This window comes from Rhincodon typus, chromosome 5 (genome assembly GCF_021869965.1).
Source record: "Rhincodon typus isolate 14 chromosome 5, sRhiTyp1.1, whole genome shotgun sequence".
NCBI lineage: Eukaryota > Metazoa > Chordata > Chondrichthyes > Orectolobiformes > Rhincodontidae > Rhincodon > Rhincodon typus.
Window position 1 is genome coordinate 98,492,530 of NC_063336.1, and position 18,348 is coordinate 98,510,877.

The 18,348-nt window shown below is 42.2% G+C and overlaps 1 protein-coding gene across 1 annotated transcript in view; it reads left to right on the forward strand.

Annotated features, from left to right (window-relative positions):
* Positions 1-18,348, forward strand: part of tpo (thyroid peroxidase) — a 90,159-nt gene that overhangs the window by 26,462 nt on the left and 45,349 nt on the right. The window contains exon 6 of the mRNA XM_048597104.1: positions 1,034-1,163. Within this exon, the coding sequence (XP_048453061.1) occupies positions 1,034-1,163 (130 nt within the window). The remainder of the gene's footprint in view (positions 1-1,033; positions 1,164-18,348) is intronic.

Sequence of the window (18,348 nt, forward strand, 5' to 3'; positions counted from 1 at the left end):
CACCTTGTTGTCTCGGATTCTCCAGCATCTGCAGTTCCTACTATCTCCAATTCAAGAACAACTAGGGATGGACAATAATTGCTGGCCAGACAACGACACCCATATCCCACAAATGAATTTTAAAAACTCTCCCAGCCCCCCACACATACCCTATCTCGGCCCCCACATGAAAGAAAATGGACCTGAAAGAAACCTTGCAATGTGGATAGTCTACGTTGCCAAACTGTGGGATTTCTGGCCCTAAATCAGAAGAAATTCCTGTCCCTTGGAGCTGCTTGTTAATCTGATTGGTCAGCATCTCCATCACAACTAGCTAGTCGATGGTGGACACTGCTGAGAGAATGGGAAGAGGCCCAAAGAGGATCATGGCTGTTCTGAGTACTTTATTCGCAAGGTTTAAGTTTCAGATGACTATTGGAATGCAGGAGATTAGGATGTTGGGTGGGACAGCTGTTAGGCAGGCAGTGCAGAATGAAGGGCAGCATTTTGGGAGACAGGGGATGTGCCAATGGTGCATTCAGAGCGCTCCCTGAATGAGGTTCTCTATTCTTCCCCAACTTGTTCATGCAGGCCTTTAAAAAAAAGACTGTCCACTACTGCGTGACTGGCTATACCAGCCACATTTTGACATGGGTGGCATATTATTGGTGTTAATTGAACAAGCTCCATTGACCCTTATTTATTGATGAATGGTGGGCAGGCTGCTTATTTCAGCACCTGACCACCTTCTGTTGAGTGGGGATCAGCTTTAAGCTGGATGGAAAGGTGGTGGGCCAGCCAACTGGCCTGTCCTACGCACCCTGACACTGAAAACACACCCAACGACAGCATATAACATTCAGGTGTAAACACATGCTCTTTGCAACATTTCCATTCTAAGTGAGAGCATTTGGAATCCAGTATGGTGGTGTAACAAAGAAAAACCTTTCTAAATAACTGGAAATTCTTTGAGAATAACTAATTTGATTGTATTTTTAAAATTATTTACGTTCTCTGGTATTAGCTATTTTTGTTTTTGCATTCGCTTTTTTAGAAATAATCCCAGGTGGGGAAGCACAAACATTGCTTTTGCTCGGTGGCTTCCCCCAGAATATGAGGATGGATTCAGCCAACCCAAAGGATGGAACCCTGAACACTTGTACAGAGGTTTTAAGTTACCCCTGGTAAGTACTGCACTGTCCAGCAGATCTTCATTTGGCTCAGAATAGACTGATTAAACAATAAAAATGTATTCCTTTTACAGGAGCAGTCTCCTAATCTTCTGACGGCTGCCAAAATTGCAAAGAAACTTATTCACTGACATACCCACTGACATTACCTAAAGTGGAGCTTAAATCTACATGTGCTATAACTTTTTGTCATTAAGGCTGACTTGAACTGTTGTAACAATATCAGTTTGTGCTGAACTTCTCAATAGTCAGCACTTAAAATACTGTCAGTAGCAGGAGGTCCCTTGGAGATTATTGTAGAACCTGAGTGCCACCACTTGAATTCCAGACTATGCAACATTCATCATTCTGATAATTTCGAAACCCTGCAACCACATCCTGCCATTAAGGGATAAAGTGCCTCATAAAACCCAGAGAACCTACAGATGCTGGAAATCTGAAACAAAAACAGAAACTTTTGGAGAAACTCAGCAGGTCTGGCAGCATCCAAGGATGCAAAGCAAAGTCGATGTTTCAGGTCCAATGGCACTTCATCAGAATACAAAACAATATTTAGGTTAAAGGGTTAAAGTGCTGGTTGTTTCCATTATAAAAAAAGTGGCTACAACTTCATCTGAATTGTGTAAAACTCCATTATTCAAAGCAAACAAGCATAGATAAAAACCATTCAGATCTGCTGGCTCTCCATAGTAAAATTAACCGCTACCATTAGAAATCAGTGTTGTGTTCATTTCATTGATTCTAAAAGGATACAAACTCAACTTTGGCCTGATGTTCATTTCTAACATAGATGTACAGAGGCATAAGAAATCCCAGCACTATGAACCTGGCCTTTAAAAATGTTTTTGGGGTGGGGCCAGTGGTTAGAGGAGGGGGTATGGAGGCAGTCTGGATTGGGGGAGTCAGATCGGGCAGCTTGAGAAGACTGGGGAGGGTGTTATTTTCAGATGCAGCCTGGGTGGACAGTCTGCATAGGGGATCCAGCACCTTGATCTAAACATAAATTTTAAAACATAAAATATTACCCCCCTCTGATCTCATCACTTCAGTCTCTTCGTTGTTCCTGTCCCAGCCATGCCACCTAATGCCTGTAATACTGATATGGCTCAGTATCTCTATAGCCATCTACACAACCCGCAAACTGGAGGAGCAGCACCTCATATTCCGCCTCGGGAACCTACTGCCCGATGGCCTAAACATGGGATTCACCACTTTTAAAATCTCTGCAAACGCGGGCCTCATCCCATGTCCAAGCCTCCCTTTCATCCCCGCCTCCTTGACTCAACACAACCTGTCCATCTTCTCTCCAACCTATCCGCCCCACTCATCCCACTGACCAATCCTCACCACTCTCTACCTGCACTCACCTATCACCATTCCATCTACCTTCCCCAGCCCCACCCCTGCTCTCTCTATTTATTTACCAGCTCCCTTCCCCCACCCCATTTCTGAAGAAGGGACCCGACCCAAAACGTCAACTTTCCAACGTTGCCTCTAGGCTATGCAGCTTGATGTCCTGTGCATGTTAATCAATGTAACATCACATTGACTTCCACATGAAGACATTTCTGCCATGCATGGAATTGAAAAAATAAATCAGGGGGAATGTAGTCTCCAAGTCAGACATCATCCTGACTTGGAACTATATTGTGTGTTCCTTTACTGTTACTCGACCATTATCCTGGAACTCTCTCCCCTAAAACACTGTGGGTATAACTACATTTCAAGGACTGGTGCAATTCAGGAAGGAAGCTCACAACTACCTTCTCCCATACAACTATGGGTGGGCAACAAATGCTAGCTCAGTCAGTGATGCCCACATCCCATGAACAAATTGAGAAAATAATGTATTTTATGCACATATATGCATAAACATGCTGGATTCCATAATCCAAAAAGATGCCTTACCTCTTCAAAAGGATAGCTAGGTCATCCAAAAGAACTGCAGAGAGCACAGTGCTCCTCTGCTAATCATAGGGGTATGACTTGGGATTCCTGTGCACTTCCAGCATTTTCACCATAATGGCGACACACATCATTGCGGTAAAAATCTGGGCCTCAGTCCTTGTAATACAGTGAGACTAGAAGTTGTGAAAACTTAAGTCTTCTCAACTATGTTTGGAAGTGATCGCCAGTGCAAGTTGCATAACCCTAGGTGAAGACTTTTGAAATTGAGCAAACTAGATCATTTGGAATTTGGTGCTGTTACATTAAATTTGGATTTGAAAAATTACAAAAACAAATCAACTCTGAGTCCTGTGATCACTAAAGAAGAGTCCAGGATTCCATATTCAAATGGTTAATATACTTTTAGCAAAGATTATATTGAGAGAATTGTCAAACAACCTTTGAAAAATGTTGGCATGTATGACCTTTATGTCGAGTGACTATGGTAACCCAGGGTACTACACAAGATGTAAAGGGCAAGTTCTGTAGGTCATATCTAAAATAATTCAAACCCTGAAAGAAATAAACCTTTCTGGATTTAAATAAAAATGTTGGTGCAGGTAGCTGTTCTGCTTTATTAGCTTCTCAACTGTTCCTTACGACTGAACTTCGTATGTGCATGACATTTAATTTTGCATAATAAAACAACAGATTTTTATTACATGATATTTTAAGTTTGTCCAGAGGGTTGTGAATCACTGGCCCAGCTTAACTTGCAGAACTTCTAACAATAAGGAAGCAGAAACCTAAGATTGTATGGCTTTTTGTAATTAAACAAAAAGGTGAGTTGATATCAACAACTCACCTTCCATAATCTCATAAATTATTGCAGCTCCTGCAGAAAGCCATTGTCCTTATCAACAGTTACCATTGCTAATTTCTTAAACCATTCTAACAACACGCAGGGTTAATTACTTATTACTTGTGTCAGCAGGAAGCAAATATTAAAGGAATAATACATTGAAGGAAGCTAAGTGAAGTAGTTGATTTCCTACTCTATTACTATTGCCATAGGAAAATCACTGCTCTAGATACAGTAAGTACGTTTACTCTTATAAATACTTACTGCACAATTTTTATTTTTGCCAATTGTGACAGAAAGCTCAGTAAATTTTGTTTCTTTCTTGCTTTCAAAGCATGCATTATCAAAACAGAATTAAACATAAATCCAATCTTTAAGTAAATAGGGTGACCAAAAACTCTTCTGGTACTATGGTTTCTTTCTTACTTCTGGTCCAGAAGGTCTGAATTCTAACTCCAATTTAAGATATGGTAGGCACAGAGATTTGTTTGTAACATATCTGAACAACTTTATTGATTTTTTTTTAAATGGGACCACCATCAGTATTTGTAAACTGTATGCCTGGCTCTTTCTTTCAATTTTATTCTCCTACAATAACTACTTTGGCTAAAGATGCTAATGTATAGCTTAATGCACCAACCCATCCAATAAAGTTATATGCTCCTGCAGATAACTATAGATTTAGAGTGACCTTTCCAATTGCACAGTGGAGATACATTGCTGCCTCCATTAAATTTTTTTTTGTCAAAAGATTTTTTAGGTTACTTTCTCATTTACTTTGGAAATGCTGAAAATCTAATTTTACCCCAGTGAGACTGTATTTCATGGAATCATAGAGAGAGCAGTATAACTCAACAGACAATCTATCTCTCACTCCACTCTTTCTTTCATCTTTTTCTGATCTCAATCTTTTATGTCTCATTTTTACAAATAATGGTCATGCTCATCTGACTTGTAAAATGGTGACAACACAGAAAGAGCATATTTGGCTCATTATTTGAGTGTTAAGAGAGTAAGGCAAGGCTGGATGGTCTTTACTTTAATGCTAGGAGTTTAATAGGTAAGATTGATGACTTAAAGGTGCGGATTGACACATGGAAGTGTGATATCGCTGCCATCACAGAAACATGACAGGATTGGACTGGCAACTGAACACTCCAGGGTATATGATATTTAGTTAAGACAGAAGAGGGTGTAAAAACAGTGATGGATTGGCACTATTAATTTAGGAATCAATTACTGCAATAAGGAGAGATGATATCTTGGAAGGGTCTTCAAACGAGGCTTTGTGGTTAGAACTTAGGAATGTTAAGGGGGCAGTCATATTACTGGGAGTGTATTATAGGCCCCCAAAGAGTCAGCAGGAAATCGAGGATCAAATATGTAGACAATTCTCAGAAGTGTGTAAGAGTAATAATTGGGTAATTATGTTAGGGGATTTCAACTTGCCCAACTTAAATTTGGAAAGTCATAGTGTTAAGGATTCAGATGGGTTGAATTTCTTGAAATGTATCAGTGTAGATTTTTGTATCAATGCATAGAAGGCCAAACAAGGGATGCCACTGGGCTAGATCTGGTTCCGGGGAATGGAGCTGGACAAGTGTTTAATATGGCATTGGGGGAGCATTATAGTAATAGCGACCACAACAAGGTACAGTTCAAATTTGTTATGGAAAAAGAGAAAGATGGCCTGCAAAAGACAGCTTTGGATTGGGGGAAGGCAAATTTTATTATTTTATTATTATTTTAAAATAAAGCAGGATTTGGCTGAAGTTGTAAAGGAACAGCTCCTTGTTTACAATGAAGCAGTGGGGAGCATTCAAAAAGGAGTTGGGGAGAGTACAGGTCCAACATGTATCCTTTAGGAGGAAATGTAGCAACAATAAGTTCAGAGAACTCTAGTTGTCTAGGACAATTCAGGCAATTCAGGACTGGTCAAGGAAGAAGAGAAAAGCTTTTAGCAAGTACAAAGGGAGCAATTCATTTGTGGTGTAGTGTAAGAAGTGTAAGAGAGAACTTAAGAAAGCAATTTGAAGAGCAAAAAGGGGGCATGAGAAAGCACTTGTGAACAGGATCAAGCAGAATCCTAAGATATTTTATGAAAACATTAAAGGTAAGATGTTAACCAGGGAAAGAGTAGGCCCCATTAGGGACCAAAGGGGCAACCAGAGAGTGAAGCTACAAGATACTGGAAGGATGTTAACTGAATACTTTTGTTTGGTCTTCACTCAGAAAAGGAGACCATAGGTACAGAATTCAGGAAAAAGGACTATGAAGAGCTTTCACAGTTTGACATGGGAAATGGGGAGATATTGGAGGCTTTGTTGGGCTTAAAGACAGGCCAATCCCCTGGCCTGGATGAATCACATCCCAGGTTGCTGTGGGAGGTAAAGCAGGGCTCTGACACAAATTTATATTTTCTCTCTGGCCACAGGGAATGTTCCAGAGAACTGGGCAATAGCTAATGTGTTTCCACTTTTCAAGAAAGATGGTAGAAACTATTCAGAAAATTACAGACTCATGAGTCTCATGTCAGTGGTAGGGAAGATGAGAATTAATGTCCACTTGGAAAAGCATGGGTTAATTAAGGAGAGTCAGCATGGCTTTGTCAGAGGGAAGTCATGCCTGATAAATTTATTAGAAGTTTTTGAAAATGTGAGCAAGTATGTAGATGAGGCAAGGTCAGTTAATGTAGTTTATATGGATTTTAGCAAAGCTTTTGAGTAGTAACTACATGGGAGACAGATTGAGGAGGTTAAAGCACTCAGAATTCAGGGAACATTGGCCAGATGGATTAGAAACTGGCTTATTAACAGAACACAAATGGTAGTGGTAGAAGGTTGTTCGAGTGACTGAAGGGCTGGTGTCCAGCAATTTACCACAAGGATTAGCACTGGGATTGTTTGTAATATATAGAAATGATAGAGCTGAAAATGTGGGGGGAATGTGAAGCAAGTTTGCAGATGACACCAAAATTAGTACGATGGTTAATAGTGAAAAAGATTGCAGGGAGATATGAATGGGTTGGTCAGATGGGCAGAGCAGTGGCAGATGGTAATTAACCCTGATAAGTGCGAGATGATGCACTTTGGAAGAAGAACCAAGATGAGGGAGTATTTACTGAGGACATAAGGTAGCTCAGAGGAACAGTGGGATCTTGGCGTAATTATTCACAGATCCCTGAAATCAGCAGAGCATGTGAACAGGATAGTTCAGAAAGCATGTGGGATGCTTGCTTTCATCAGTCATGGCATAGAGTATAATGCCAACTTTAATAAGGGAGCCTCCGAAATGTCTACCTTCTTCCTCAACTGTTAATTCTTCACCACTGTAGTTGAAAGGGCCCCCGGCCGGGTCTGACCCATCTCCCACGCTTCGACTCTCACCCTCTCTCTTTCCTCCCACAAAAGTGATAGGGTATCCTTGTCTTCATCTATCATCCCACCAGTATCCACACCCAGAGAATCATTAGCCGCCATTTCTGCTACCTCCAGCGGGATGCCACCACCAGACACATATTCTCCCCACCTCCCTTGTCAGCCTTCTGCAAAAGTATTCCTTCTGGGACACCCTGGTCCACTCCTCCTTCACTCCCAACATGTACCCAGAGCCCCATGCCACCTTCCCCTGCAACTGCAGAAGGTGTAATACCTGCCCGTTTACTTCCTCCCTCCTCAGTGTCCAAGGCCCCAGACAGACCTTCTTGGTGAAAGCAATGCTTTATCTACACTTCACTCAATCCAGTCTACTGTATTCATTGCTCACAATGTGGTCTCCTCTACATTGGGGAAACAAAGTGCAGACTGGGTGGCCGCTTCACAGAACACCTACGTTCTGCCTGAAAAAAAAACCCTGAGCTTCCAGTTGCTTGCCACTTCAACACATCACCCTGTTCCCTGGCCAACATTTCTGTCTCAGGCTTGCTGCAGTGTTCCAGCGAAACTCAGCACAAGTTGGAAGAACAGCACCTCATTTTCTACTTGGGAACCCTAGGGCCTTCTGGACTTAATCTCGAGTTCAACAATTTTAGGGATTGAACACCTTTCCCCATGCTTCTCCCACTTTAACACACCACGCCTTGTCATTACATGGGCTGCTACCACAAAATACCCATTGTCAGCCATTAAGTGTCCCCATCAACAGCTATTCATTCCCTCAAACTGAACTTTAGTCTCTCCTTTGTCTGTCCAACTATTTTTCTCTCTCTTTTGGCTCTATCTCCACCCATCATTTACTCTCCTCCCTTCTCCACCCCACCTTTTGTATAAAAGACATCCTTTTCTGAGCTACCATCAGTTCTGATGAAGGGTGACTGGACCCGAAATGTTAACTCTGATTTCTTTTCACAGATGCTGCCAGACCAGCTGAGATTTTCCACCAATTTCTGCTTTTGTTTCAGATTTCCAACATCTGCAGTTCTTTCAGTTTTTTGTCCAGGTTCACCAGAACGTTGCCTAGGATGGAGCAATTGAGCTACACCCAGAGCAATTGAGCAATTGAGATAGGGTTGGATTGTTTTATTTAGAGCAGAGAAAGCTGAGGGGGGAATATGATTGAGGTGTATAACATGAATGGAACGGACTTTGTGGATAGAGAACAGCTGTTCTCCTTGGTTGATAGTTCAATTATAAGGGACATTGTTTTAGGGTAAGGAGCAGGAGATTCAGAGGGGGCTTGAGAAAAAAAAAAAATTATTCTGAGGGTGGTGTGAATCTGGAATGCCCTGCCTGGGAAGGTAGTGGAGGCTGGAAAACTTACAACCTTAACTCCCTACCTACACTCACCTTTCCTGGCCCCATCCCCACCTCTTCGACCTGTTTGTTTCCTCTCCACCTATCCTCTCCTCTATCCCTCTTCTATCCGCCTCCCACTCTCTCCCTATTTATTTCAAAACCCCCTTCCCCTCCCCCTTTTCTGATGAAGGGTCTAGGCCCGAAACGTCAGCCTCTCTGCTCCTATGATGCTGCTTGGCCTGCTGTGTTCATCCAGCCCTGCACCTTTAAAATATATTTGGATGAACACTTGAAATATCATAATATTCAAAGATATGGGAGAAATGCAGCAAATTGAGATTAGTGCACCTTTAGTGGTAGTTATTGACAGTGCTGACTCGATGGACCGAAGGGTCTTTTCTGCACTCAGTAACACTATGACAATGACTCTATGTCCTTGCCGCCTTTTTCGATAGGAGTAAATAATTCATCTCTCCGTTCTTTTGTCTGCAACCCTGCAAAACTCTTGACTTCAGAAAATTAATCAATTTTCCTTTGAAGCTCTCTGTTGAATGTACCACTCATCTTAAACCAGTTCTCTGGTTCTTTATCTTTCTGTTATTGTGAAAGGTTTGTCTTCTTGAAGACTAGTGCTCTCCTCCTCACAGTTCACATCACATCCAAATTTTGAAATCATGCCCTCTGCACACAAATCAAAGTCATTGGTATAGATTAAGAAAAGTGGTGGATCGAATTCTCCGCTATTTATCTTGCTCAAGACAAAAAAATTGACCACTTTTTTAATGTTACTCAGTCAACTCTATATCTATACTTGTATTTTCTCTTTAAATCCATGGCTATAGCTTCGTTTACAAACCTGCCATGTGGTACTTTAACAAGCTGGTGAATCATACATTTCCTTTAGCAAATTAGTGGTTTTCTTTAATTTATCCATTATTGTCTAAGTGATTGTTAATTTGTCACAGATCAGTATTTCTAAAAGCTCTTCCATCACTGAAGAAGGACCTGTAATTGCTGAACTTCTCTTTATATTTGTAAATACCTCCATTTTTAACTTGACTTTGGAAGTGATATTCCTCCTTTGTGAATACATATGGAAACTGTTTAGTTTTGACCTCAGAAATGCATCTGGAACTGTATGTAAATCTCCTTTGCTGGTTACTAATCTGTCCTCATCTTCTTTTACCTCTCCTTTGCTATCTGTATGCCTACTGAACATTTTTGGATTTTGTTTCATGTTATCTGTTAAAATCTTCTTACACTGTCTCATTGCTACCTGATTTTTTTCTTTCACTTCTATTCTGAACTTTTTATTTTCAGCCAAGTTTTCATTTTTACTATCACTCTGACATCTGCTGTGTGCAACTGTTCTCAGCTTCATCTCACTCTGTTGGTAGAATTTCCACAATCTTGGTTTTCGTTAAGTGGATTACACATGCCTGGTCTGCCATGACTCAGAGTGATTTTTCTCAGTGTAATCTTCTCCTCTTCACCTCCTTAATTATACAAGTAGGCTCTTGGATGCCTTTTTCACAAAGTCATGCGACTGAAGAGACACAAGTGCTGGGAACTTCTGCCATTCCCATGGCTGGTGCCTTATTAAAAGCCGAGCTGCATCCTGCACTTCAGACTCTGCAAGCAAGGAGCTGCCCTTCACACTGGTACTTGGACTGTTATCACAGCAGACACAGTCCAGAGGAAAGGAAAGCTTATTATACACTTCACAGACAAAGACCTGGAAGGTTTAATGAACAATGTGACGGAGAAGACAGCCGTCCATTTTCCTGCGGACCATTGCCACAGGAGATCATACTACTACACCTGCCCCCAACCTGGACCCAAATTACACCCTGGGCTAGTGGTGTGTCTGAGCTGAAGCAGGCCACTCAGTAGTATCGGAAGTAGGTCAATGGTGCTCTGTAAAGGGGAAAGGTTTTCCTTCCTCCTATGTCCTTAGTGATCAAACAAGACTCAAGTTCCTTTGTTCACTGGCTTGATTTGAACATATCCAAGAGGAATTGCACACTTCCATTGATCAATTATACAGGGTTATAACAATACTATATCCTACCTTCCAGGGCTGTTACCTTTATCGAGTTACATGATTTTACATAACATCATACTTTACTCTGTCCCAATTCATTCTACCTACATTGATACATTCTTCTTGTTCCATATAAGGTATTAGCTCCATACTTGTGAGATCTTGTAATCTCTTTGTGTTAGCTGGTCTTATTCAGTTCTAGCAGCTTGCATGCAAACCCTTTTTGAACTTTCTTGTATTTTTCCCCTTTGAACTGCATGAGGGTAAGTGCCACCATCTTCTCTCTATTACTATAGGGGCACCACTCACTTTAATTCTGCCACTGGGCATGCCTCTCATCACGGCCTGTCGTCCACAACTCTGCTTATTGTTTACATCGTGTCCACTCAATGGTTCTCACCCACCTCAAACTCCCAAATTACTAACCTCCTTGATCCCTGTATTTCCAACTCACTCAGTGGGGATACGAAAAACTCTCCTAAATCTGGATTACCAATAGATTCTTTTCCAACCACTTCCATCACATTCAAAGCCCTCCTTTTGTCTCTTTGCAGGAAAAATAAGACCAGTCCTTGGACTGATGTCTCCACAGCACCCTGAATGTTCTGCCTCTACTTCCAGCTCAGGTTGCATTTGGTCTACAGGACTAACCCTGGCCAAGCCCCTGGACTGGATTTGGAGGAGCTCCTTGACTGTCAGTTTTGATTTCCCCCTACGCTCCACCAAGGGGGACTCCACTTTGACTTTCATACTTTGCAAGTTGCTTGGAGAACCTGCACTGTGTGTGTGTGCTGTGTAAATAGCTGGCACTAGTGTGACATTGATGTAGCATAGTGCTGTACACACTAACATGTCTGCCGTCTTGACTGTGCACTGGTCCCATTTTGAAAAGTTGCCTGTTTCTGTTTCTGTACTTCGACTGAACCCAAACTACTTCTGCTTTAAACATAGCCCATTGCTTTACTCTCGCTTTGCCTACCAATCTTTGGTCTGATTCAACTGTCCAGATCTGTTTTTGCTGCACAGAAATTGGACCTCCACCAATAAATTATTCTTATTTTAGATTGTCCTTTGTCCTTCTCCCAACATAAACTTTATGACACAACAAACATAAAATCCCTGACTGACACTTCATCCACGTTACCCACCTCATACCCCAGAACTGATCCACTAAAGCCTCGTTCCTCATTGCCATGTTAATGATAACAGTCTAATTATCAGTCAATCCCCCTTCAGGGACTGATAAGTTCTGTGGGCTAGTTTATTTAAAGTATAAAGCATATGAACAGTTATGAAGCAAAACATCTGATTTCTATATGTGAAGCTTACAAATTCAAGGCAGTCTTATTACCAAGCAGGGTCACAATAATGTATACAAAGAGCAACTGGAGCCCTTAATAGTGAAGCTTTGGCAAGACAAGACTAGGAAATCAAAAGTTTTGCTATTTTTACTGAACGTCCCATAATAGTGTTCTTCTTGATGCAACAAATTGGCACACTGCTGTCTCGGAGAAATGGGTATTGATGCCTACATGGCACATGTACTTAACAATGCAAAACATTTGCATATCTGCCAGTGAGCGACCACCCACTTTCAGTGTTTCTGCACATAATCGGCAACAGCTTACTGATGCAGAACAGTATAAAATGCCATCTGGCATTTTGAGCTGCAGCATATGATTAATATAGGCATTGACCACAAGGTGCTTTAACATCCCATTACAGTTATGTATGTGAATACAGTTCCCTCATACTTACCAAGCTTAATAACTCCTCCAGAGCAAGTCTAGCCAGTTATGCCAAAGTGTTCATGAGTTGACTAGTTAGGTGTTGTGAAATTAAAGACACATTTGACTTGATGTCTTTATGGGATCATTTCTGATGTGATATGTCTGTGTAAAAAATCATTTCAAATGAGAGAGATTTCCCCAACTTCATATATTGATGGAGGCGGGGGTTTAAGATGATAAACACAGGAACTAATGAGTTAGTGCAGGTGAGAATTTAAAGATAATTTAATTTTTGATTGGGATCACAATCCAGTTCCAACATGTCCATCTTGTGGTAAGGCACATTCGGATGCCAGCAACAAATCAACTCAGTCAGTGATTTAATTATTGCACCTAATTAGGTAGCAGTTGATGCAATTAACATCCCTAGGAAATTATAGTGAGATGTATGCAAACTAGTTTTAAGTTTGCACCAAATTTATCAAATGCAGCCCAGGTTTCCCATTGATTAGGTAACACACCAAGGAAAAGGAGGCAAAATAAGTTAACCATTAATGATAGCTATTTAGACTTTCAATTGTCTCATCTGAATTAATTGTGACTGGTCCTGTTTCCTGGGACTAATATTTGGCAGCGAATCCAGCTTTTCACAAATTCAAAGAGAACAGCAGGTGGGAGAACAGATGTGTTTGACAACATCAAAAGGGGAGGAACACCATCATAGCCAGAGCAATGATGGCCTGATATTGTGGGATCAGCATGTGAAGACGATGAAGCTTCATGGGAGAGAAGTGCATAATAGAATGATGCAGGGAACAAGGGCCAAACAGGCAGAGTTTACACACAAATGCTCTGTTTCCTTAGCCTCTCCAAACTGCAGCACTGAGCTCATTATGTTAGGTGGTGGTAGATATCAGCAGTCTTCAAGATGAAGACCTGCTCCCAGTTGGAAGCATTAACAGTGGCTGTGAAACTGACAGTTGTCCTCAACTACTTTGTCCCAAATTTTACCTGAGCGCTCAGAGAAATATCTCAGTCAGCTGCACATCAAACCAGTAGGTAGGTCACCGATTATTTGTTTTGTTAGGGTTGGGAATTATGTAAATATATGCCATGGTGAAATTTCCAAACCAATTGAGTGGGCACTTATTTTTGACTGGATTCAGGGTGTGACACACATGACAATCCAAACAATACCAAGTTTACCAGTTATTTTCAGAAACAAAGGATATTTGTCTGTTGATACAGAGCTGATGTCAACTCCCCCAAAGAGGTCAGGCAACTTTATGTAACTAACATGAGACATTCACCCTGCAACACTCTGACATCCCAGAACTTTGCAGGTGGCAGACTTTGGGGTTGGTTCAGGGAGACAAAAAAAGAACACTCCTCTAACAAAAAAATTCAGATGGGCCCGGTCCAGTGAGTTCCACCTGAAACAACCTCATAAAACCGGCAAGGATAAGCGTAACTTTCAGCCCTGGGTAGCAGTTCTCTGTCACAAAGAACAAAGAACATTACAGCACAAGAACAGGCCATTTAGCCCGCCAAGACTGTGCCAACACATGATGCGTTTCTGAACTAAAAACCTTTTGCCTCTATGCGGTCCATGTCCCTCCAATCCCTGCCTATTCATGTATCTGCCAACATGCCACTTAAATGTTGTGATTGTATCTGCCTCCTCCACTTCCTCTAGCCGCGCATTCCAGGCACTTACCACCCTTTGTGTAAAAACTTGCCTGTTACATCTCCTTTAACTTTCACCCTCTAACCTTAAAACTACGTCCCTCAGTAATCAACATTCCATCTTGGGAAAAAGACTTTCACTATCCATTCTATTCATGCCTCTCTTAATTTTGTCAGCCTCTATCAGACTGCATCTCAACTTTCGATGTTCAAGTGAAAACAAACGGAGTTTGACAAACCTCTCCTCATAGCTAATAGCCGCTAAACTGGGTAACACCCTGGTAAACCTTTTCTGTACCCTCTCCAAAGCCTCCAAATCCTTCTGGTAATGTGGCAACTAAAACTATACACAAAATTCCAAATGAGGCCTTATCAAAGCTCTATATAGCTGCAACATGACTTGCCAATTTTTATACTCTATGCCCTGAACAACCAATGAAGGCAAACATGCCATATGCCTTTTTAACTACCTTATCTGCTTGTCTTGCCACTTCCAGGGAACAGTGGACCTGTATGCCTAGATCCCTCTGTATGTTGATGCTTCTAAAGGTTCTGCTATTTATTATATACTTCTGTCCTCGTTAGGTCTTCCAAAATGCATCACCTCACATTTGTCCAGATTAAGTTACATCTGCCATTTTTCCACCCTAGTTTCCATCTTATCTATATTCTGCTGTATCCTGCGGCAATCTTCCTCATTAGCCATAGTTTCCCTGACCTTTGAGTTGACCCCAAACTTACTAATCAAGCCACCTGCATTCTCCTCCAAATCATTTATATATATTACAAACAATAGGGTCACAGAACTGATTCCTACGGAGAACCACTGGGTCACAGATCTTCAGTCTGAAAAATACCTTTCCACTAGTACGGTCTGTCTTCTGCGATGAAACCAGTTCTGTAATCTGCTTACCAGCTCGATGTCGATCCCATGTGACATCACCTTCTGCATCAGCCTGCCAAGAGGAACCTTGTCAAAGGCCTTGCTAAAGTCCAAGTAGACAATATCCACCACTCTGTCCTCATCAATCATTTTTGTCACTTCATCAAAAACCTCAAACAAGTTGTGAGGCACAACCTTCCCCTCATAAACCACCTAGAAACCGATATCCATTTCAAGCCCACCGACTCCCACAGCTACCTAGAATAAACCTCCTCCCAACCACGTTCCTGCAAAAATGCCATCCCCATTCCCAATTCCTTCGCCTCCGCCGCACCTGCTCCCAGGATGTGGCATTCCACTCCCGTACATCTCAGATGTCCTCGTTTTTCAAGGACTGCAACTTCCCCCCCTCAGTGGTCGAGAACGCCCTCCACCGTGTCTCCCACATTTCCCGCAACTCATCCCTCATGCCCCGTCCCCACAATAACAACCAAAAAAGAATCCCCCTCGTCCTCATGTACCACCCCACCAACCTCCGGATCCAACGCATCATCCTCCGACACTTCCTCCATCTGCAATCCAACCCCACCACCAAAGACATTTTTCCCTCCCCACCCTTATCTGCTTTCCGGAGGGACTGCTCTCTCTGTGACTCCCTTGTCCGCTCCACACTCCCCTCCAGCCCCACCACACCCGGCACTTTTCCCTGCAACCGCAGGAAGTGCTACACCTGCACATCTGCTAATGTGGTATACTGCATCCGCTGTTCCCGTTGTGGCCTCCTCTACATCAGGGAAACCAAGCGGAGGCTTGGGGACCGCTTTGCAGAACACCTACGCTCAGTTCACAATAAACAACTGCAGCTCCCAGTCGCGAACCATTTCAACTCCCCCTTCCATTCCTCAGACGACATGTCCATCCTGGGCCTCCTGCAGTGCCACAACGATGCCACCCGAAGGTTGCAGGAACAGCAACTCATATTCTGCTTGGGAACCCTGCAGCCCAATGGTATCAATGTGGATTTCACAAGCTTCAAAATCTCCCCTCCCTCTACCACATCCCAAAACCAGCCCAGCTCATCCCTGCCTCCCTAACCTGTTCTTCTTCCCACCTATCCCCTCCTCCCACCTCAAGCCGCAGCCCCATTTCCTACCTACTAACCTCATCCCGCCCCTCTTGACCTGTCCGTCCTCCCTGGGCTGACCTATCTCCTCCCTACCTCCCCACCTACACTCACCTTTACTGACTCCATCCCCGTCTCTTTGACCTGTCTGTTTCCTCTCCACCTATCTTCTCCTCTATCCATCTTCTATCCGCCTCCCCCTCTCTCCCTATTTATTTCAGAACGCCCTTCCCCTCCCCCATTTCTGATGAAGGATCTAGGCCCGAAACGTCAGCCTTCCTGCTCCTATGATGCTGCTTGGCCTGCTGTGTTCATCCAGCTCTACACCTTGTTACCGCATAAAGCCATGTTGCCTGTCATTAATAAGTCTGTATTTTTCCAAGCGTGAATAAATCCTGTCCCCAAGAATATTCTCCAATAAAGTCCCTACCATTGATATAAATCTCACAGCCTGTAATTTCCCAGATTATCTTTTTTCCCTTCTTAAACAAAGAAACAATGTTGGCTATTTTCAGTCCTCTGGGGCCTCTCTTGTGACTAAAGAGGATACAGAGGCTTTGTACCATGCATCAGCAGTTTCGTCCCTCATTTCCCTCAGTACTCTGTAATAGATCCCATTAGGTCCTGGGAATTGTCGACCTAATACTTTTCAATACGCCCAACACTTCTTCCTTTTTTATATTGACATGCCCTAGAATATCAACATACCTCTCATTAGACTCACTATCCACCATGTCCTTCTGTTTTATGAATATTGATGTGAAGTACTCATTAAGGACTTCACCGACATTCTCTAGCTCCATACATAAATTTCCTCCTTTGTCCTTGAGTGGCCTTTCCCTAGTTTGCCTCCTTCTCCTTATAAATGTATAAAAAGCCTTGGGACTTTCATTAATCCTATTTGCCAAGGTCATTTCATGGTCTCTCTTAGCCCTCCAACTCCTTGTTTAAGTTCTTGCCTGCTTTCTTTATATTCCTTGAAGGCTCTGTCTGTCTTCAGTTTCCTAAGCCTTTAAGTTTTTTTATGCTTCTTTTTTCTTTCTGACTAAGCTTTCAATTTCTCTTGTCATCTAAGGTTCTCAAATCTTACCCCCCTTATCCTTCACTTTCACAGGAACATGCTGATCTTTACCTCTAATCAAATAACATTCGAAAGATTCCCACATGTCATATATAGATTTACCCTCAAACAATCATACCCAATCTACAATCCCCAGTTCTTGCCTAATATTATGGTAGGTAGCCTTCCTCCAATTTAGTACTTTCACCCAAGGACTGCTTTTATCCTCATCCATAAGTAACTTAAAACATACAAATTATGGTCACTGTTCCCGAAATGCACCTCTGTTGAAACTTTGGTCACTTGGCTGGACTCATTCCTCAATACCAGTTCTAGATGGCCCCTTCCCTAGTTTGACTATTTATATGTTGCTTCAAGAAACCCTTATGGATGCACCGAACAAATTCCCACCCATTCAAGCCCCTGGTACTAAGGGAGTCCCAGCCAATATATGGGAAGTTAAAATCACTTACGGCAAAACCCTATTGTCTTCAATATTTTTCAATAATATGGCCACATATCTGTTCCTCTATCACTCACTGGCTGTCAGGAGGCCTGTAGCACAATCCCATCAAGCTGTTTGCACCTCTCCGAATCCTGAGTTCTACCCATATGACGTCGCTGGATGTGTCCTCCAAGTGTCCTCCCTCAGTACAGTTGTAACATTCTCTCTAATCAGTAACACACTTACCCCACCTTTTTTGCATTCTTATTTTGCCTGAAACATCTAAATCCTGAAACGTTTAGCTGCCAGTCCTGTCCCTTTCAAAACCAAATCTTTGTAACAGCTACAACGTCATAGTTATCTGTAGTAATTCAAGCTCTAAGCTCATCTGCATTTCCTGTCACACATTTTGTACAAAAAAAATACTTCAGACTACCAGTCCTACTGTGGTCAGTAACCTTTCCATGTCCGTTCTTCCTCTTAGCCTTACTAGCTTTAGTCTCTAATTCCTCCTTGGTCATTTCATTTGCTGACCAACTGCTCTGCTTCCCACTCCCCTGCCACACTAGTTTAAATTAGTTTAGATCATGAGTGTCTGCTAACACTGTGAATTGTAGTAACCAGACAGGGGATAATTATATTTTTGAATGAGAGACAACAAGGTGCAGGGCTGGATGAGCACAGCAGGCCAAGCAGCATCATAGGAGCAGAGAGGCTGACGTTTCG